Source organism: Trichosporon asahii (assembly GCF_000293215.1).
Source record: "Trichosporon asahii var. asahii CBS 2479 unplaced genomic scaffold scaffold00004, whole genome shotgun sequence".
Taxonomy (NCBI): Eukaryota; Fungi; Basidiomycota; class Tremellomycetes; order Trichosporonales; family Trichosporonaceae; genus Trichosporon; species Trichosporon asahii.
Window position 1 is genome coordinate 649,932 of NW_014040920.1, and position 20,544 is coordinate 670,475.

At 58.6% G+C, this 20,544-nt stretch overlaps 9 protein-coding genes and 2 non-coding genes across 11 annotated transcripts; 6 read left to right on the forward strand and 5 right to left on the reverse strand.

Annotated features, from left to right (window-relative positions):
- Positions 1-32: 32 nt before the first annotated feature.
- On the reverse strand, positions 33-1,345 carry A1Q1_03995 (uncharacterized protein; the record flags this gene model as incomplete). The annotated part of the gene is made up of 5 exons (XM_014328371.1): positions 33-742; positions 794-850; positions 892-990; positions 1,032-1,141; positions 1,197-1,345. The coding sequence occupies 5 exons, from the start codon at positions 1,343-1,345 to the stop codon at positions 33-35; spliced, it is 1,125 nt and encodes a 374-aa protein (XP_014183846.1).
- A 235-nt stretch (positions 1,346-1,580) lies between these two features.
- A1Q1_03996 (uncharacterized protein) lies at positions 1,581-2,308 on the forward strand (the record flags this gene model as incomplete). Its single annotated transcript, XM_014328372.1, has 3 exons — positions 1,581-1,616; positions 1,691-1,803; positions 1,891-2,308. The coding sequence occupies 3 exons, from the start codon at positions 1,581-1,583 to the stop codon at positions 2,306-2,308; spliced, it is 567 nt and encodes a 188-aa protein (XP_014183847.1).
- Positions 2,309-2,565: 257 nt separating this feature from the next.
- A1Q1_03997 (uncharacterized protein) lies at positions 2,566-4,048 on the reverse strand (the record flags this gene model as incomplete). Its single annotated transcript, XM_014328373.1, has 6 exons — positions 2,566-2,811; positions 2,883-3,255; positions 3,304-3,415; positions 3,455-3,557; positions 3,953-3,959; positions 4,008-4,048. The coding sequence occupies 6 exons, from the start codon at positions 4,046-4,048 to the stop codon at positions 2,566-2,568; spliced, it is 882 nt and encodes a 293-aa protein (XP_014183848.1).
- Positions 4,049-4,559: 511 nt separating this feature from the next.
- A1Q1_03998 (protein required for respiration) lies at positions 4,560-5,366 on the reverse strand (the record flags this gene model as incomplete). Its single annotated transcript, XM_014328374.1, has 2 exons — positions 4,560-5,019; positions 5,068-5,366. 2 exons carry the CDS (start codon positions 5,364-5,366, stop codon positions 4,560-4,562), a joined length of 759 nt encoding a protein of 252 aa, XP_014183849.1.
- Positions 5,367-6,391: 1,025 nt separating this feature from the next.
- On the forward strand, positions 6,392-7,690 carry A1Q1_03999 (uncharacterized protein; the record flags this gene model as incomplete). Its single annotated transcript, XM_014328375.1, has 1 exon — positions 6,392-7,690. The coding sequence occupies one exon, from the start codon at positions 6,392-6,394 to the stop codon at positions 7,688-7,690; it is 1,299 nt and encodes a 432-aa protein (XP_014183850.1).
- A 735-nt stretch (positions 7,691-8,425) lies between these two features.
- A1Q1_04000 (uncharacterized protein) lies at positions 8,426-9,149 on the forward strand (the record flags this gene model as incomplete). Its single annotated transcript, XM_014328376.1, has 2 exons — positions 8,426-8,597; positions 8,641-9,149. 2 exons carry the CDS (start codon positions 8,426-8,428, stop codon positions 9,147-9,149), a joined length of 681 nt encoding a protein of 226 aa, XP_014183851.1.
- A 2,045-nt stretch (positions 9,150-11,194) lies between these two features.
- On the forward strand, positions 11,195-12,482 carry A1Q1_04001 (farnesyltranstransferase; the record flags this gene model as incomplete). Its single annotated transcript, XM_014328377.1, has 6 exons — positions 11,195-11,266; positions 11,307-11,461; positions 11,564-11,853; positions 11,912-11,975; positions 12,016-12,197; positions 12,280-12,482. The coding sequence occupies 6 exons, from the start codon at positions 11,195-11,197 to the stop codon at positions 12,480-12,482; spliced, it is 966 nt and encodes a 321-aa protein (XP_014183852.1).
- Positions 12,483-12,940: 458 nt separating this feature from the next.
- A1Q1_t028 lies at positions 12,941-13,033 on the forward strand. Its single transcript has one exon. It is a non-coding gene; the product is annotated as a tRNA-Ile (tRNA).
- A 2,699-nt stretch (positions 13,034-15,732) lies between these two features.
- On the forward strand, positions 15,733-17,574 carry A1Q1_04002 (uncharacterized protein; the record flags this gene model as incomplete). Its single annotated transcript, XM_014328378.1, has 5 exons — positions 15,733-16,042; positions 16,262-16,301; positions 16,351-16,503; positions 16,549-16,709; positions 16,778-17,574. 5 exons carry the CDS (start codon positions 15,733-15,735, stop codon positions 17,572-17,574), a joined length of 1,461 nt encoding a protein of 486 aa, XP_014183853.1.
- Positions 17,575-17,905: 331 nt separating this feature from the next.
- On the reverse strand, positions 17,906-18,035 carry A1Q1_t029. The gene has a single exon. It is a non-coding gene; the product is annotated as a tRNA-Pro (tRNA).
- Positions 18,036-18,352: 317 nt separating this feature from the next.
- A1Q1_04003 (uncharacterized protein) lies at positions 18,353-19,276 on the reverse strand (the record flags this gene model as incomplete). Its single annotated transcript, XM_014328379.1, has 1 exon — positions 18,353-19,276. The coding sequence occupies one exon, from the start codon at positions 19,274-19,276 to the stop codon at positions 18,353-18,355; it is 924 nt and encodes a 307-aa protein (XP_014183854.1).
- Positions 19,277-20,544: the final 1,268 nt, after the last annotated feature.

Sequence of the window (20,544 nt, forward strand, 5' to 3'; positions counted from 1 at the left end):
CTATGCACAGTTGTTACATCAACCAAGAGCTGCTACATGTCTATCCGCGCCTCGCTCGCCTTGACTTCGTTCTTGGGCTCGCGGGGTTCGCGGGGTTTCTTCTGTTTCGGCGGCTTGCTCGGGCCACTCTCCTTCGCTTCGCCGCCGCCGGCGCCACCCTCCTTATTCCCTCCTCCACCACCACCACCTCCCCGCCCACGACCGCGATTCCGGCTCTTCGGCTTCTTCTCCTCCCCCTCGCCAGCGGCGGGGGCAGCACCCTCGTCGCCGTCCTTCTTCTCCTTCTCCTCCTTCGGCTTCTTCTCCTGCGGCTTCTTCTTCGGTTTCGACTTGGGCTTCTTCTCCCCTTGCGCCTGGCCCTGCGGCTGCTGCTGCTGGGCCTGCGAAGGACCCTCGCCAGCGTCGTCCTTACCAGCGCCGGCTTCGGCAGCAGCGGCCTCAGGTTTCTTGCCCTTCTTCCGTCTCGGCGCCTTCTTCTTGTCCTTTGAGTCCTTTGAGGTTTCTTCCGAGGGCGCCCCGCCGTCCTGAACGTACACCTCGCGCCCTGCGCCTGCGACCATGACGACGTTTCCGCCGGTGGGGGCGCGATTCTTCGCTGCGTCTGCCACCGACGCGAGCGCCGCATTCTTCGCCTTCTCGGCCTTCTCCTTCTTCTTGGCCTGCTTCTGCTTGCTCTTTGACGCTTGCGCCCTGAGCGCGTCTAAGAGGGGGGTGGACTCGGGCGGCGGCGCGGGCGTGGAGACTGTTTCTGTCAGCTGAGACCGTGATTTGGCTAGCTGGGTGCGATACTTACCGGTCACCTCGACGGGCTCGGGGACACTATCCCTGGCAGCGAGGAAGGAGAGGTAGTCTGGGTCTGCGTGTTAGCTTGCCCGACTTAGGGTAGCTCACCGTTGTCGATCGTGCCCTGTTTCGCATCCTTCTTCTCCTTCACGCGATACGGCGTCTTCTCGACAGGTGCAAACTCGACCACGGCCTGGAACTCTTGTCCTGCAATGTTAGCTAAGCAGACAGCAGAGAATGTAGCTTACCAGTCTTGGAGCGGAAGAGGTGCCCGTCGAAAGCGGTGTGGAAGGCGACGATTGACGCAACGTCCGGCATCAGGACGTATGCGCGCGAGTGCACGGGGTGCGCACCGAAACTGATGTCAGCTAACCACGTCGCCGCAGCAGCATGCATGCATGAGCGAAACTCACTTATCTCCCGGCCGGCCCTGCACGTATCGCTTCCAGAGCGCGCCCGAGGTCCACGGCTCGACGACGGACCAGAATGTCGCCTCGGGCAGAGTGGGCGGAAGCCGCCGCACGACGAGCTTTAATCGCGGAGCGGGCGCCTTGTTCACCATTGAGCTGATGTCAGCTATCCCTGCCATCGAAGAAGCTTACCAGAAAGGAAGGAAAACAAGGCGGTGGCAAAGGACGGTGGCGTGGAGGAAGGCAAAATAGCGGACGCAGCGATCGAACATGACACTTCAACCAGGGCTGCGGCGCGGCGGCGTCATTTGTTGATTCGACTGAACCTCCACCGGTCACCTACGGGGCACCTTTGACTGTGCTCCATCCCCTTTCCCCCCATCGACCATGACAACACCACTCCAGAACGTCTACTACGAACGGGTGAGTGCAGCTAACCTGGCCTTGGTGTTTAGCTGCTCTGGTGTCAGTGCGTTGCGAGTTCGCTGACACCACAGAAAACGGCAACGGCACGGCCATGCTACATCTGCAACCGGCCGACGCAGACCGTGCTCGCAACGATCAAGACCGAGGACTTCCTCTACACCTGTGACGGCCATTTGAGTGATCCGTGAGCTTTATCGCTCGCTTCATGTTAGCTGACTTGCAGTGGATTGTGCGTTCCCAGCTTTCTTGGTGATACGTGAGCTGACGACAGCGCGACCAAGCTCGCCGCCCCGGCGCAGGGCCCGACGCAGGAGGACATCCGCAAGGTCGTGTCCGAGTACCAGGCGCGGGAGGCGCGGCGCACAGCAGCCCAGGCGAAGAAGGACGACGACAAGGACGACAAGAAGGAGGAGAAGAAGGGCTTCCTCGGCTCCGCGCTCGAGATGGGGTCCAAGCTCATCTCGGGGTCGCCGAGCGAGGAGGGCGCCAAGAGCCCCGCGTCTACGCCTGCTTCACCCGCTGGTGAGATGACGGGTGTCCCCTCGAGCAACGTCACGACGCACAACAAGTATGCCCTCCACAGGCATATCTTCGAGGCGAGGAGGAATGAGCTCCGGAGGAAGGAGATGAACAAGAAGGCTAAGGAGACCGCACAGGGGTTACCCCAGGTGCCGAGGGGATCGTTCTAGGTGAGCTTCGAGGGTTCGCATAGTAGCTGACGATTGCAGAATGGTGAATAATCACGATACTGAGACTGCGTGGGTGAGCTCCGGTGTGCGTAGTGCTGCCAGCGGTTGGTGGTCTAGTGAGCTCGCACGTCTCCTTCTTAGCTGACATCCTCAGCGAGTCAGCGGTTGTATGAAGCTTCGTTGCTCGATGTCACCCCTTGGGTGCTCTGATAGCAGGTTGTAGGGTATAGGGAGCGTATGCATTGGTACTAGTCTACTTAGTTTTCGTCCTCAACGTCCTCAACCGTCGCCTGGCGGCGGTGAGCGTGAGTGATGGGCGCCTCGGCGCCGGTGGCCGTGGCGGTCGATCCGCCGGGCGCGGGGGAGGCAGAAGGGGCCGGGCTGTCGTTTCCAGCGGGCGCGACGGGCGCGTTGTTGGCGGCAGCAGCGGCGCGCTTCTCCCGCTTCTCCTTTCTGCGCTCCTCGCCGACCTTGCGGAGCTTCTTCTTCTTGGGCTCGTCCCACTGCCACGCGGGAATGAAGGAGTCGACCTGATATTAGCTTTTCCATATACTGTGGTTAACCAGACACTCACGAATCCGACGTCCTCGAAGAGGTTGGGGAAGATCCAGATCGCTTTCGGCATGGCCACCTTGGTGATGCACCAAAGAATGAGACGAATAATTGCAATGACGATGAACAATCCGACCATGCAGAGCGCGGCGACCGAAAGGTACCACACGCCAACACGGAGCTTTGTCGGCCACAGGGGGAACATGACACCGGCGAGCATGACGGCGACCATGGCGATACCACCGACAATGTTCCAGAAGGGGCTTCCGTCGTAGAACCACGCGTAGTAAACGTCGGGGGCGAACGACTGCTGCTGCGCTAGCTGTAACGGCTTGGGCACACCGCTAGGGGGAGGCGGGTCCACATTCGGGCGGTCGACACGGAGAAAGAAACCGCTGTTCGTTAGCTTCCAAAGAACTGGGGTGAGCTGGATCTACACTCACAAAGGCAGCACTTTCGTCATAAGCTCGTGGGCCTCCTGCTCGTTCGTGACGGCGGGGACCTTCTTCAGCTTCTGGTACTGAGGGCCCAGCAGAACTCGGACAGCCGTCTTGCCTGATTGTCAGCTGCAACTCCGGATGCCAGTAGACTTACCCTTGAAGAAGTCCACACGCTTGCCGTTCAGGACTCCGCGACGGACCTTCGGTCCATTCTTTCCGCGAAGGAAGTCCGCGACAGCCTTCAGCTCAGGGGCCGCCTGAAGTTAGCTCTCCGATGCATAGCCCATGTGGATGCTGTCGCCGCAGCTGAGCTAGGCCCGAACACACAGCCAGATCTTCGTCGCTTCAGCATGTACGCTAGCAGAACCGAAGAGGATGTGTATTCCGCCTGCAAAGTCGCCGCGCACTCGCCGCGCGTCCACCTGCGCGTACCACTTGCTGCGGGAGCCTTCGATGCACCTAGAAACAGATGCTTCTTCCCAAGCCAACAAGATAGCTACTTCAATTCCGCAACAGACGATGTTCAACGACCATCTGTCCAGTCGCCCACACGGCGACACGATGCATTGCCGACACCGCTGCCGCTATCGTGGAGGTTCGCCGAGCATGACCGAGGAAGGAAAAGGCGCACACGACCGAAACCAATACTCACGCGCTTCCTGGACTGTCAGCTATATCACTTTACGACGGTGTTCGCAGCTACTCACTGGGCATCCACGACGGAGGTGGCGTCGGGGGGAGGAGGCATGGTGGATGATGTGTAAGATGAGGGATGGAGGGACGGTTAGAAACACGACATCAGCGGTGAGACGCGTATGAGGCGATACACGTGGAATAAAAGAGACGGGGCCGGATTCAGGCACCGGAGACCAGCGACGCCCACAGCTTCGGTTTCAGCCTGAGTCTGCTAGCTCTGTAACAAGGAGGCGAGATGCGGACGTGACAATTCGTCAAGAGTGGGATTCATGCATGCAACGTTGATAAGATGTTGTACAAAATGATAGTGCTCATCGCCTCTTCTCTCCGAACGCGCGGCGCGCGGGCATCTTCCTCGTCCGGCCCTTCGCGATCACCATGGCCAGCATCGCCGAGGTAGCCGCACAGAGGGAGAACCTGCTGTTAGTTCAGACAACCATGTGATGAACTCACCAAGTAATGGCATAGGTCATGTGCTGGTTCCTCAGCTCGATGGTAGGAGGACGGCCAACAGGCTCACCCTTCGACAACCGCAGGGACGCCGGGGTGTTCTCAGCTATAAGTTAGCTCTGTCTGTTTCTGTTGAGCTCACTGTCGATGACATCAATCAGGACGGGCTGAACACCGTTCTGCTCGCCACCGGCAAACTCCGTCATGGTGGGGATGTCCTTCCAGAACCAGTCTCCCTGCTCAGGCTTGTTCTCGGGAGTGAAGTAGCTCTTGGCCGCGGGGTCAATCTTGGTGATCATGCCCTCGACGACAACCTCAGGTCCGGGCTCGCCGTTGGGTCCGAGGCCGGGAACGGGACGCTGTCCGCGGCGGATCTCGTCACCCTCAGCAGTCTTGATGAAGCCACGGTTGACCAGAATTGTCGAGCCACCGTGTTCACTACGGTTAAACGGGAGGATCAGGTGGTAACCAGCAACTCCGTCACGGGTCTGCGGGCCCTGGAGGATGGGAGGGCCGGTGAACTTTCCGCGAACCAGCACACGTCGGAAGGCAAAGTCGGGAAGGGCGTTCATGCTGTGAGGTAAGCTCATTACTCAGGAATTGACGAGCGTGCCCACGCACTTGACCTTTCCAGGCAGGGGCAATGGGTCCTTGGAGAGGTTGTGCTCAACCTCGTCGATGAGGGCGAGCTTCCACTTCAGACGCTGAACCTGCCATACTCCGAGATATCCAGTGAGAAGGGGGGCGATGAGAAGGACCAGAGTGATTGGGCGGAAGATAGTCGACTTGAGGGAGGTCGAGGTGATCGTACCAGCGTTTCGTCGTTGCTGGAACCGGAACGAGGCTCCAGCAAAGCCGGTGCCGGCCGCACGAGGGCGGAACGCCCCTCGCAGAGCCGAGAACATGAATGGCCTCGACATGGTGGTGTATGAGGAGCTGACAGACGACTCTCGCTGCGAAGTGGCCTTCACAGACGCCAGACGCCGCCGAGATGTCAGGTTCGGAGTCCGAGTGCAACTCCGAATATTTTGATTCCGAACCCACCACGTGGGATTACGATCCAGTCACCCAGTCACAACAACAACAAAGTCGGGTCCATCTCCACCATCTCGACTCTCTTGACGAGGGGCGCCGGCCCCATGACCTCAGATGACCAGCAGACATGCCTCCACATCGAAGGAGACACTCGATATTCCACCTTTGTCGACGCTAAGAACTTGGGTCACACGCAAAGAGGCTGTCGCGACGTGCCGGATCGATGACATCGTTAGGCTACGAACTGTCACGGAGGCGTGCGGGGGGATCGAGACCGTACCGAAGGGTGAGGTGCTAGATTGGATTTAAGCTGACCCCAGATGTATTCTTTCTTCGTTGCTTCCCCTGTCAAACAGTTGAGCTTGTTGGGTTCGTCGCCGGCGTGGACCGGAAAGACACCACAATAACCATAACTTGTAAGGTATGGGCGTTTGACGCAGAACTGACGATACAGTGGACGATCACAGCGGATGCACCTTGCCGATTATTGTTTTCTTGAAGAGCGTCGAGGTGCAAATGCCTGCACTGCAGAAGGTATCCACAACCACGTTTCGGCCGGCCCACGAACGGAAAGCCCAGAAACCACCAGCGAAAGTGTTACCGATCAGGAGATACGTTGTGCCGGATGTCCATGTTGGTGACACTGTGCGGGTCGTTGGACGTGTAGATCAATGGACAAGACCGAAATGGTCAGGACCTGAAGTCATCAGGCAGGTGGCTGTGGATCTGGTCTCGGACGGTGGCTCTATCAGTGAGTTGAAGGGGACGTTCTGCCCAACTGACATCAGAAACGGTCTGGCCAGATGAGCTGTATGAGCACGTTGTGATTGTCCGGGAGCTACACCGCACTCTTTACTCCCAGCCTTTCACCCTGTCGCGGCCTCCAGCTTCGCTACCCCCTACGCCAGCTATGTCGTCGCCGAGCAAAAGCATTCTGTCCTCCATCGCACCGAGCGAGTACGGCAACGATGAGCCGGATGAAAAGCGTCAGCTTCGTCATCCATCTCGGCTTTCGTCCTCGCGCCACACAGATGCTACGTTCAAGTACTATCTGCTTGATCACGTTGATCGCGAAACCGAGGTGGCGATGCGCATGGCCCTCCAGCTCTGTGCTGAAACTCAGGGCGACAGTCTCTTGCTTCAGGACCAATACGTTCCTGCGCTCGCGGAAAGATTTCCGGAATACCGAGAGGCCATGCAACCGCCTCAGACCCAGACCCGCCGTGTTCTCCCTGGTGCTCTGACGAGCAGCACGTCGTTCAACACGCCGCTTGCGAAATGTGTCAACGACACCCCAAAGGCCGGTCTCCGAACAAAGGTGTCTGCGCTCGAGACGCCGTGCAAATCGTCATGCGCACGGGCAGATCGCGAACGAGGGCTCGGGAATCGGAAAGACCCGACATCGCCAGAGCGCCCAGCCCGGCCTCGACGATCTGGAACGCGAGCAGATCCCATCGTCATTTCCTCGCCTCCACAGACGCCGGAGAGGAGCCCCGCATTCCGATCGAGGGCCGAGCGTACCCTCGATCGCGAAAGACGACAAAGCAACAGACGACCCGATCCAGGCAGTCCGACTCCAGGCAGACGGCGAGGCGCTCAAGAGCCGGCACCTCTCGACTATAGCAGCTTCGGGGCTCCTGGTTCAGAGCTCCCGGTATTCACTGTGGAGTCCTTGATGAAGAACGAAGTACTCGCCACACTGGCGACGCTCGTCGTTACTCGCAGGGCGAAAAAGGAAGAGGCAGCCATGAGGGAGCGCGAAGCCAATGGTACCTTGACACTCCGCGACCAGCGCAAGATACAGGCGCGACTCGATAAGGGGCGCAGCAAGGGTCACTGGAAGCTGGACAAGGAAGAGACGGCGGTCAAGGTACGCTCCTTAGTGACCTGGGCAATTCGCATTATCATGGAGGATGGTGGCCTGATCTGCATTCCCGCTCCGTTTGGGTCGAAAGCAGAATCCTACCTGCCTGTGCTTCCGGAACTGCTTGCGCCGCTGATGGTCCCGCTCGTGCGCCAGGAGAAGGCGCGCCTCAGCAACGTGTTTCGAAGCAAGGCGGAGCGACAGCGCGGTGTCAACCTCGAGGCGGATATCGTAAGCAATGTGAGCCGGGCGTTGAAGAAGTGGGGGGACGGGCGGTACGAGCACGTTGGGGACTGGGCCGTGGGCGAGGCGTACGAGTGGGGCAAGAGCCGTGGATTGTACTAGCATGCATTGTAGCCTAGCGGTATAGCGTAGATGGTGTATGTAATGGTATGCTCGTTCGAGAGCGGTCATGGGCGAGTTTTCGGCTGGCAGTGAGTGACTGTGCATTGGTCATGGTGCGCCCGGTCGCGATATGCGTGACAGAGAGCCACTGGCGGCGATGAGCGGTCGATGGCGGACGAGGGCCCAGCTTGACAGGGGCGTCCAGTGCCGCCGGCTATGGGATTTTGCCATGTGCACGAGCGTCACTGCAGAGGTGTTTCGGTTAAGTGCGGATTTATCCGTGTCGAAGCCTAGCGGGTTCCGAATCGTTCCGATTGATCGTTGGAAAATGGTTCCGTTCTGGCCATTGAAGCGATCGGCGCAGGGTGAGAGATCCAAAGCTCGTCAGCGCGCGCTCGTGAGCGGGGCTGGGACCTGGCCACTGGGTGAGCGGCGGCACAAGCGGTCGAACCGTCGGACTTGTCCGTCCACTGCAGCAAAGTTGTTATCCCTTGCTCCCTACTGCCTGAGTGCGCTGAGTGCCCTCGGCCCCTCGGTCCTACGAGATCAATCATCGATCCCGGCCACAAGACACCGTCATCGCAGCCGCCCTTCCTCTCTCAATCACGAGCCTCGCTTGTCCTTCCTCTTACAAACACACCCATTCTCGTTTCCTTTTCCTTTCTCTCCCAGTACCCAGCACAACACTCCCAACTCACCGCCTAGCGGGCCCGCGGGCCTTATCGACTAGCCAGCATGTTCCCCATGTTCAACTCGCCGCCACCTGCGCCTGCGCACCCCTCCGCCGACTCGAGCGTGTACAAGTCGTGCTCGTGCTCGTGCACGTCAAAGAAGACTGTCGCCGACCAGCCGACATCCTTCCCGCAGACCCGCGGACGGCTCGACGCAGACTACGCCGCGTACCTGAGTAAGCATCACTTCGATATCCTCTGACTTCCATGACTAATCAGCAGGCAAAGGAGGTGCGATCGTGAACTGCCCCGAGCCTCCGCGCGCTATCATTGCCCAGCCTGTCGTGCGCTGCCCCGCTCCCGAGCGCTTGTCGCGACCTACATCCCCCGTGCGAACAGAACGGCGGGACGAGCAGCCGAAACCCGCGCCGTGCTCGTACCCCCCTCAAGCGCCCGCCAAGTGGTACGACGACACGGTCACGCCGACGGCGAGCCGGCCCCCCTCCCCAAGGAAGAGGCAGTGCGAGGACTCGCCCGCGCTCCTGGCCAAGCGCATGTGCATGAAGAAGAAGGCTGCTTCTGCAGCTTCTGCGAACAGCTCGCGCGCCGCTTCGCGCGTCACGAGCCCCGTCGCTGAGGCAAAGGACGAGAAGCCCGCTGTCGTCAAGAGCGAGACGCCAGCGGCGGCCACAGCGGCGACGGCAGTGCAGAACGGCGGACCCGGAGAGAAGGCTGCGGAGCCCGCGGAGACCCAGACGGCGGACACCAAGGTCAACACTGCCACCTGATCCCACCCCGATGCGGCATGACGGCCAGCTCCGATACGTTTTGCGGTTTTGCGTACCGCCGTGCTGGAGCCGGCACTCGACTGCCGTGCGAGTTTTTCCATTCGTATCTCGGTCTAGCTCACATTCCCGCCATTCGCCATTTGGGCCATTTGGGTATACCTCTTTTTCTTTTGCCTCTCGAGCGGAACATGGCGCCGCATGTTCCAGCCTTTGTTGGAGCCCAAAGAGGGGAAGCAGCCGCGGCTTTTTCTTCTTTCTTTCGTTTCTCTCGTCTCCCTAGCCCCATTGTACCTAATCATGTATATTGATAGCACCCAAAATGAGGACTGTCAATGCGCTCGATTCGAAGAGATCTGGGCCTCGTGCAGTGACGCACACGAGCGAATCGGCATTGGGCTGAATTCCGTCTTCCCACTTCCCACCTCTCGTATATGCGTCTTTCCTCAACAGCAGTGGAAATCCCGTGTCCTCCCCCGTGCTCTGAGTTGCCGGAATGGTGGTCACATGAGTAGTGCAGTGGTCCGGACCGGAGTGTCGATTGCATCACAGCAATGGCAGACGCACTCCCATGCTCCAACTACTGCTGCCATTTTTGTTCTCTGGCCATTGTTGACATGGTGTCACATGCACAATCTTTCGTCGGGGACGGCCGACACCGATCCCTGCGATCCCTGCAAGGTGCGGCGTGGAGCGCAACAATGCGCCAGAATGAATGCGCCAGAATGCGGGCGCGCACAATGACGGCGCACCCAACAAGAACAGGTCGGGCTAAGCCGAATTCCGTGCTCGGCTGGCAATCACCAGCATTCAGCATTCGGGCAAATCACCGTGCATCCTGCAATCCTGCAGACATGGACGCCACCACAGATCACAGTCATGGAAAAGGAGAAGGATGCGGAGAATGCCGTCTGGTTTTTCCAACAGTCACAAATGACTTCCAAATGCAAAGGCTTGGCGCCATATTGACGCAGATGAGCGAAACAACCATGGGCCGAGACATCCTACCAGCCAAAAAGTTATGCGCGCCGACGTAGGCCAGGTCCGCTCATTCATTAGGATTGCTGACTGGAGCGGAGGCCTCGGTCCGACGACCCACCATCTGTGCTCTGTGAGCGATTTTCAGCGGGCCGAATGTACGGCCCCTTCATGCCTGTCATGCATGCAAGCAAACTGCGCAGGCCAGGGCTAGGCTACGGAGCTCGCGAAGCTCGCAGCTCTCGTCAAAACCCAGGCGAATACAGGATGATTCGGCATCGTCCGAGTTTGCCAAGCCCATCAGACGCACGGCGCACCCGTGCCGATGCCGCGCCGATGTGGCTGTAGACTGCCAACGTAGGCGCAAAGCACGAGTTAATCGTAATCGAGTGTCGATCGGGGGGGCATTTATCCGACCCATTACCGAGCTTTCACGGGATCACGGTCCTGGAAGTTGGCTTTGAGGGAAGCGCTGAAGCGAGGAAGAGAGATGCTTCCGAGGTCGGATACGCTGCGTGCTAGGGTTGCCCGCTCATCGCCGATAGCGCACGTGTGGAGATCCCCGGGACGATGCCGCATTAGACCTGAGTTAGTTCAGAAGCGATACGGAAAACGCGGAGGAGGTCGTTGATACAGACGCAGTGAGAGGAGGTGACTGACTGTGTCTCAGTCGTAGCTGCTCCCTGCTCGTCCGTCACGATCGTCACGAGCTCCTCTCTCTTGTCTTATCACTCTGACTGCGAAATGCTTTGCCTCTCAGACGAGCAAGCTCATGGATTGTACGCCTCAACGCTCATGGCATGCATACGCAAGTACGCTTGCAGCCAAAACCATGCATAGCACAGCACCACCGGGATCACAAATCGCACTGATCAGCTCTTTACGGAGAGCAGCTCCGTATCCGTCGGCAGACTTCCCACGGTAGCCTGCTCCCGTGACCATCTCGACACAGCCTCCACCTCCACACCTCCACCGTCGTGGCCCAAAGAGTCCACCGCGACATACGCACCTTGCCACCCATTGTTCCTCTCACAACTCACACAACACCCATTGTTTTCCCAGCAGCGACGATGGACTACTCCAAGCTGCGCTCCCAGTTGAAGCAGGATAGTGCACAGCGCTGGTCCGAGGCGCAGGAGAAGGTAAGCTATCGCGTCGGAGACTAGCAGCTAACTTGGACAGGTGCTGAGAGAACCGTACGAGTACATCTGCAACATCCCAGGGAAGGAGGTGCGGAGCCGGTTGATTGAGGCTTTCAATCTCTGGATGGGGATTGAGGAGAAGGACCTGGATACGATACGAAGGGTCGTCACGATGCTGCACAACGCGAGCTTGCTGTGAGTCACCGCTGTCAGCGCAACTGTTACACCTCGTGCCTGATCATCGTCTGCGATATTGGTCCAGCTATGTTGGAGCACGTGAACAATAGCTGACATCAGAATGGACGACGTGGAGGACGACTCGGAGCTACGTCGCGGCGTGCCAGTAGCGCACGCGATTTATGGCGTACCGCAGACGATCAATACGGCCAACTATGTCTACTTCCTCGCGTTCCAGGAGCTGCTGAAGCTGCGCGACGAGAACGGCACCGACGACGGCGGACACGATCTCGCAAGCATGGTCACGGACGAGATGCTCAGCCTGCATCGCGGACAGGGCATGGAGCTCTTCTGGCGCGACTCGCTCACGTGTCCGACCGAGGAGGAGTACGTCCAGATGGTGCTTGGGAGTGAGTCTGACTGCCCTATAGTCCTCAGCTATCTTTTCCTCATTCAAGCTGACCTCAGAAACCGGAGGACTCTTTCGAATTGCCGTCAAGCTCATGATGGCCAAGTCGAAGAAGCCGAGAGTGTAAGTTAGCACAATCGAGGGAGTAACTGACAAGACGCAGCGACTATATCCCCCTCGCTGATCTCATCTCGGTCTTCTTCCAGATCCGCGACGACTACATGAACCTTCAGAGTGATCAGTATGCGGACCGCAAGGGCTTCTGCGAGGACTTGACCGAGGGCAAGTTCTCCTTCCCCATCGTCCACGGCGTGCGGGCGGACACGTCGAACCGACAAATCCTGAGTGAGTCTGGACTATGGGCGTGATGCACTACTGCATTCGCTGGCAGCTAGGAAGTGGGTTTGAACATTTAGCTGACAGACAGACGTCCTCCAGAAGAAGACCCACTCCGACTCCCTGAAACGACACACGGTCGAGTACCTCAAGAACACGACCAAGAGCTTCGCGTACACGCGCCAGGTGCTTGATGAGCTGAAGCAGCAGATCGAGCTGGAGCTGAAGGAGCTTGGAGGGAATAAGGGGCTGGATGCCATCATGGCCAAACTGTCATATCCGGAGAGCGACTGAGTCAGGATCCTGGGTTGGAACTCGTGTATGTATTTGTGTACTCTCTTATACCTTCTAGCTTGCTGAGTTGACTATCGATACTGATGACTGGCGGTGGAGCAACACCTGGCCGAGATGAGAAGATATTAGACGTCCACCTCCTGAATCACAGTGATTGTCAATCAACTATGCAATGTAGTCAATCGCACTGTAGTCATTCCGAAGAGAAGACTTAGCTCTCGGTTCCGGTGCAGAGTGCGACGTGGTCTGGCAGCGAGACATGTCGTGGGCCCAGCAATGCTCACGTCAGCGTTCGTACTCATCCAGCACACTTCCTTCGTACCTCAGCCGTCCGGCATCCCCAGTCTACACCATCCTGCTGAACACCAGATGAACGAGTGAGCCCCCGCGGACCTCAGCGAAGAACGGCGAGATCTCCGCCAGTGTGCTCATAGACTCTGCTATTTCTCAGCACTCAAGGCCGCTTAGCTCAGCTGGTTAGAGCATCGTACTAATAATCTGACGATTATCAGTTCATGCGGAGGTCGGCAGTTCGATCCTGTCAGTGGTCATATCTTTTTCTCCTCTGCTTCCTCACTGCATGTCCTATCTTTTGCAGCTCGAGAACAGCCGAAAGAACGAGTTGTGACGTTGTGAAAGTCAGAAATGATGAGAAGTGCCACAGACCACGAAGGGCGTCGTGTTTCAGGTGAGGGGCGCAGCGTTAGCTCGAGGGGCGCAGGTTAGTGCGTCTGCGCCCCTCCTCGGATCCGTCGCCCCCGTCCATGCAACGTCGCCAATCGTGCATGCATGCATGCATGCCCATTGCAGGTGCTGCGTACTCTTCAGAAATGCATGCATATGCAACAGCATTTGCGATCCCAAAGTGCATTGCAGATGTTGGCGGAAACGGAAGAACGGACATGGATGGCGGTGAGGGCGCCCCGAGGTACGCTGCGGTCAGCCCCCAGTCCAAGCCTGCCCGTTGCTCTGCTAACTGACGTGCGCGATATCCACTTGGAGTATCCGGTGGTGCACAGTGCCGATGACTATCTGACATGCACTTGAAACCAGGTGCGATGCTATAATACGAGGGTTGCGTCACTGTAGGAATAGTTATTGGTGATTCTCTGAATAGGTGTGAAGCTTCATGCTTCGCCAGTTCCTGGAAGTCAGGCAGGATCGAGGCACCCAGGTCTAGTCACTACCTGTTCGAGACAGATGGAGGGCTGTATCTAGTAGTCGGCCGACCAGGCACCGGCTCGACGACTGACGGATCAGCTACGAACTCCCGGCACCTTGAAGGCGAAGCGAGGACGACGCTGGCGATGGCGATGGCTGGCCACGGGACGATGCTGGTTGTGGCAAACTCCCAAACTATCAATTCCCCCGATCTACCGTCCGTCCCTCCTTCTCCTTCTCCTCTGGACGTCAGACAAACTCGCTAACCATCGACGATTGTGGAGTGAACTGGACTGTATCCTCGAGCATTGTCTCCTCGACACCGACACCCACAGCACCCACCCGTCACCCAGAGCAGTGCGAGGCTTATCAGTGGAGTGCGACGCTTAGCGCTAAAGAATGGGCGATACCCACAGATCGCATATGCAATCGCTCCCATCACCCATATCCACCAGCACACGTCGCACACCGATTCCGTACTGATGGCTCGTTATGCTCAGCCCTTCCGCAAGAGGGCAGGGCGAGGCTGACCGTTCTGGTGACCACCACCCTGGTTTCTCTCTGGACTTTTTTACAAGGCCAAGTAAGGTTCGGGACAGCCCAGCATGTGAGCAGGCTGAGAAGCTGCGCACAGCAGTGATAACGACACGCTGCCGTTACGTTCACGACACCTCGTCAGCTTCTCTGCACTCTGTCTCACGTTTGATGTCATGTCGATGCATCGCTCCTGCCATCCTTCTTCTCTTCTCGGTGGAGTGTTGCGCACTGCCGGGTGGTTATCCGTGTGCAGAGCCGTCCACCTTGCCGTGCATAGCCGCAGCGGAGTGTCTTATTTCCACCCTCCAGTCCCCTCTGTCCAATTTCTCTCGGTACCGAGGGAGGACATGTGTTTTCTGTGCATTGAGGGTTTACGATACGAGATTGAGGACCAGAGCGGTCGTAAGGTCGGCGCTTGCTTCTGCTTGTACGCACCATACACTGCAACGGGCAGATCCGATCGATTCAGGGTGGGACCGTCGTCCCTAGGAGATATGGCTGGAGAACCAAATAAACCAGTCAAATTGGATATCGGTCCCGCCCAACTAACCGACAGCACATATCTCTCCACGCAACGTTTACAGCGGGCTCCCGTCGCAGCGACGTCGAGGCAGAGACTATGGGAGATATTGCATCGGTCGAGATCTACTTGAAGGGGCGCGATTCGGACACGCCGCGGCGCTGGAAATGATCGCTTCGTCGGTACGGATACCGGCGGCAAAAGCCAGCAGGCCTCAGGCCCAGAGCCCCCCAAGCTCAGGCTGCACGTGGAGATCTCGCGGGACCCCGCGGCGATGTTGCCGATATCGATTTCCAAGTGCAAGGTTAGAGTTCGGAATGTCTCTGTGCCATGTCTCCCATCGCTGCTCGTGGACTGCTAGAGCCACCGTGGCCGTGCTGGCATACCTCTAGATCCTGCCGATCGAGCGAGATCAGGTGCTCGGCCCGTAGTCAACGTTAAAAGTGCTTAGACACGAGCCCATCCCGTCCTCTCTTGCCTTCTTCTTATCGACAACTGGACTGCTCTGTCGTCACCAGTACACTCAACTGCCGCAACCAGCAAGCACTAATCCCCCGACAAGCTCAGCCATCTCGGCATACCATCTCTCTTACTGTGTTCGGCTCAGCTGAAGCTTAACCCAAGCACACCTCAGAAAGTCTCAGACACACCCGATCTCGCGTCATCACGAGCTCCCACTGACGGCCGACGAGACCGCACTTCCCGTGAGTCGTTCGCTGTGCCCGCTGTATGGCCGCCGTGACTTGTGCGCGGCCTGTGCAACTTGCGCGAGCTTTGCGGTGCGCAACCTGTGCGGCCCGCGAAGAGCCCGCACCACCGCACCACCGCTGCAGTGCTGCGCAGCCGCAATTGCGAGTGACGAGCGTCGCGGGACGGATTGTGACACCCGACCGAGCGAAGTTGACAATCTCAGTGACGACTAGCTACGTGTGACGTGTGCTGCACCGCTGCCCGTCTCCCGTGACTCTGCGAGCCCGCTGCTCCGCTTCCTCGACCCCGTCTCTCTCCGCACCTATATAAGACATAAGCACAATGACGACCTCGCCATCGCCCTCGTCGCACGACTCGGACTCGGTCCCGTACTCCATGCAGGTTCCGATCGGTATTTCCCAGCTCCCCGCCGGCCCCTCGGGGTGCAACACGCTCATCGGGTGCTTCAACCACCTGTCTCTGAACAGCAGCAAGTCGCGCTTCCCAACCCCGCCCAAGCCCGTCGCCTCGCCCCTCGGCACGCGCGACGAGCAGCGCAAGATCTACCATGGCCCCAAGCTCAGCGACCGCGCGACTGGAGGTCCCGACGCAGGACCACTCATCGAGCGCTTCTCGTGTCTGTTCAAGGACCGTGAGTACGATACAATTGCAAAGCAAGGAAGGGTGGCACGGGCGCCAAGCGTCGATGCCGGGCGGATCTCGGAGCTTGCTGCGCAGCCGCGGGCAGGTCGGTGACTACCTATGCCTCCGCGGTGGTGGCGTCGGATCAGCCCGAAATCACAATCCCGCGATTCAGCCGGCCCTGGCGAACCTCCACATCGAGCACGTCGAGTGTGCAGCTGACGGCCAGAGTACCACTGCAAGTCGAACCCGAAGGGTATCGTGTCTCTGTGAGTTACCCTCAGGCTACACAGTCGATGCAAGTAGCTGACAGAACAGCGGTGTCGCCGAGAACTTCCTCCTGCAGGACGAGTGTCTTGAGTACTTCAAGACGGCGTTCGCGAAGAACTTCCTCACCAGCGACCTGAGCTATGGTGACTCACTCTGGGGCTCCCGCCGCATCAACCGCGCCCTCTCATCGTTCCTGAATGAGTAAGTAGGGCTCGGAAATGGTCCGACGAGCTCGCTGACGCCCAGCTACTTCCACCCCGCAGAGCCGCTCACGTCCGACTCTCTCATTACCGGCGTCGGATGCAGCGCGGTGCTCGACCAGCTCTTCTACACGCTGATGGACGAGGGCGACTCGGTTCTTCTGATCGGCCCGTACTACACCGGTTTCGACCGCGACCTCATCGGCCGTGCGCGCGTCAACCTCGTCCCCGTCTGCCCGCCCTGCGAGGGTTTCTCGCCCGAGTCCATCGAGTAGACTTTGAGAGGAAGATGGACGAGCTCGCGGCGCAGGGACACCGCGTCCGCGCCGTCATCGTGTGCAACCCGCACAACCCCATCGGCCGCACGTATCCGCGCGAGACGCTGCTGGCCTACGCCAAGTTCTGCGAGGAGCGGGACCTGCACCTGGTCAGCGACGAGATCTACGCCATGAGCGTGTACGACTCGCCGCAGTCCGACAACGTGCCCTTCACGTCGATGCTGAGCATTGATCCAGAGAAGGAGCTGGGCATCGCCTTCGACAAGGCGCGCCTGCACGTCGTGTACGGCATGAGCAAGGACTTTTGCGCAAACGGGCTCCGCGTCGGCGCCCTCATCAGCCCGCACAACCCGCTCCTCCTCCGCGCCATGGCGAACACGAGCATGCTCATGAAGATCTCCTCCCCCGCCGACGTCATCTGGAGCACGCTGCTCGAGGACCGGCCGACGCTGAACAAGTTCCTCGCCACGAACCGCGCCCGTCTCGCCGAGGCGGCCGCGCACACCCGCGACTTCTTTGAGTCACGCGGCATCGAGGTTTATCCCTCCAACGCGGGCAACTTTGCCTGGGTCAACCTCGGCCCTATCCTCGGCATCGAGACGGCGGACGAGGAGAAGCGCATCTTCCAGAAGCTGCTTGACGGAGGCGTCTACGTCGCCCCTGGAAGCGGATACCACAACCCCGTGCCGGGATGGTACCGCATCACCTTCTCCGTCGCGAGGGAGAACCTCGATGTCGGATTGAGGAAGATGGAGGATATTCTTGGTCTCAGGAAGATCACGAATGGAAAGTGAGGGAATAGAGTGGGGGCTTCTCAACGAAGCCGGACTGTTGTCTTGACTCAACTCGGACTTGTGTGTACTTAGACTATAACTTGAAACCTTCAAATGTAACCGTATCCTAGGACTCTTGCTGCAATGCAACGCTCACACTCGCGTGCACGGGGCCTACACACACACCCGTTGCCACTCGAAGTGTTGACAACCAGTTGCGAGAACCGAATCTCGTCCGCAGTCAAAGTGGCACTCCACCCACCTCCCCACTGTCACTCATCATTCGTCGCAATCTCTGCCCAACGATATCGATACCGCCAGACCCCTCCGATGCACGAGAACTGCACAAAAAGGTCCTCGCCGGGATTTGAACCCGGGGCCACTCCCAAGCTCGATCTCTGGCGAACCAGAGACCGTTGGAGGCAAAGCTCAAGATGTTAGATCACCCTAAGAGAGTATGATAACCACTACACCACGAGAACGTCCTGTTTTTGGACGAAAGTGAGGCGCGCGGCGAGGCTGTGGCTTGCGCGAGGGTGCGAGGGATGCGCAGAGGTGCTGTTAATGGATGGGTGGGGTCAGAAGAGCAGGGAGGATAGGTGGAAAGGGAAGAGATGGCGAGCGAGTGAGGAAGTGTGAAGATGTGAGAAAGATCCAGGTGGCGCATGTGGATTGGTGTCGCGTCGAGGGGCACAATCGTGGGGGCCCGCTCCCGCTGGCTCACTGGCCCGGGGCAACGCTGCTGCTCAACCTGCTCTAGAACTCATATGCATGAGTGTTTTGATTATATGACTACTGCTCACTGCTTGACAGCAACCGCACGGGACGGCACGCCGAGCGCAATCCTCTGGCCCTCCTGCACGGCGCCCTTCTCGACGTACAGCTGCAAGCTTCCATCGCCGCTGGACGCAAGCCACGCCTTCTTTCCCCTTCGTTCCCGCTCCGGTCCCTCCTCGGCGAGCACTCGGCACGCAACGAGGTCCGTCTCTCCCTCGCTCATCGTGGGACGGGGTAGTTCGCCCTCCAGCCCAGCCTGGACGGGCACGTAGATGTCGCCAAAGATCGTCTTCTCCTTCCCGCCCACTCGTCCCGCCGTAATGTCAAGGGTAGTACGTCCAGTATCCTCGGGGAGGTGGAAGAACTCGACCCGCTCCTTGATGTGACATCCCTTCAGCCAGTCCGGGTCTCCGTACCCGAGGCTCTGGAAGCCCCGCGCGACGTACACGCCATGCGCCTTGCGCTTGCCGAGCACGTCTAACACAGGAATAGCTCCAGTCATGCGAATGAGCTGCACTGCCGAGTCGAGTAACCGTCCTCCAAGACCGGAGCCCATAAGTCCAGGATCCTGGAACAGCACAGAGACGCTGCGGATACGGTCCTCTTCTCCGACGGGGATGTCGAGCCCCTCGAGCCACGTGATGCCCTCGTCGTCGCGCGCGATGCGCTGCACAGCGACATGTCCCACCATCTTGGATCCGGAGAAGGCAACGAGCGAAAACAGCTCTGAGCCGCGCTTCACGAAGTCGGCTGGCGGCATTGGCGGAGGCCAGCACCAGGGGTACTCTGAGCCGGGCTGCTGAAGCTCGCAGAGCTGCACGGCCTCGTCCAGGTCGGAATCGAGCCGGGGACGGATCTTGATGTTTGACGAGGAGGAGGAGGAGGGCGTGCCCGGCGTCGTGGCCGGTTGGGGCGGGACCGCGGAGTTGAGCGTGTCTGTTGTCATGGTGCCGTTCGTGTCTTTCGTTCGATCGTGGAGGGAAAGCAAAGCAATGCGGGGAAGCGTGGGGTCGTCACGGCAGGCCTTCTGTGCTGTCGAGGGCCTCAAGTCACTGAGCTATGCACGACAAGCAGCTGACGCGATGACGATGGTGGAATGTCAATGGGAAAGATAACGACTCGGAGGGTCTGACTTGACTTTTCTCGACTCGATCGATCCGAGCATCCATGAATAAGCCGGGAGTTCTGTGCGGCGCGAACGGCGCCGGGCCGTCCAACGGGATCAAACCGGTGATCACCGATGCTTTTCCCGGTCATCATGTCTCGTTGGTTGGAACTGTTCTGACTTCACATAATCCCTGATGGTCACGGTGCAACTTATGCACACGTCGAGCTCTTCCATGGTCCTCTCTCGAGCAGGCGTCTGGTAAGCATTGTACTTTGTATTGAGCTTTGCTGGGCGGAGAAGAACGAAAGCAGTGGGAAATCTGCGGATATAATACACCGAGGGCCGAGATAGCGCACTTCTGAGGTCTTGGCGCTTCGAATTGAAAGACGGAAGGCACAGTGCTGGATCGAACACTGTCATGACCACCGTGGTTGCACAAGTAAGATAAGAGGCTGAAGCTGGGCGGGATGAAGTTGTGTTGCTTAGACGACGGCAGGTGGCAGTCGGCGCTGGGATAGGAATACCTCGCATGCCCAGTGACGAGCAAGGCAGGAGTTAGAGCGATGGGAGAACAAGCTGCAACACGATAATTGTTTACACTTCACACTGCATAGCTGTTGTGTACGGCTATGGCTATTTACTTTCTCAACTTTTACTTGTTACTGGTTTTATTAGATTTTACTTATTAACGAGCATTGTCTGCTAGATCAACTAGTGGCAATGGATCGGAATTTGGGTGTGGATTATGTGTTAAGAGCGAGGGAGATCAGAGGATCACCGGATCGCAAGAGGAGTCGAGGCACTTAGTGCTTCTTGTCGTCCTTCTTGTCGCCCCACGACCAGGAGTTCGACCAAGAGTTGCCGCCCTTGCCGCCGTCCTTGTTTCCGCCGTGGTTCTTGTCACCCCACGACCACGAGTTCGACCAGGAGTTGCCTCCCTTGTTGCCGTCACCCTTGTGGCCGCCCTTGTTCTTGTCGCCCCACGACCAGGAGTTGGAGGAGGAGTTGCCGCCCTTGCCGCCGTCCTTGTTTCCGCCGTGGTTCTTGTCACCCCACGACCACGAGTTCGACCAGGAGTTGCCTCCCTTGTTGCCGTCACCCTTGTG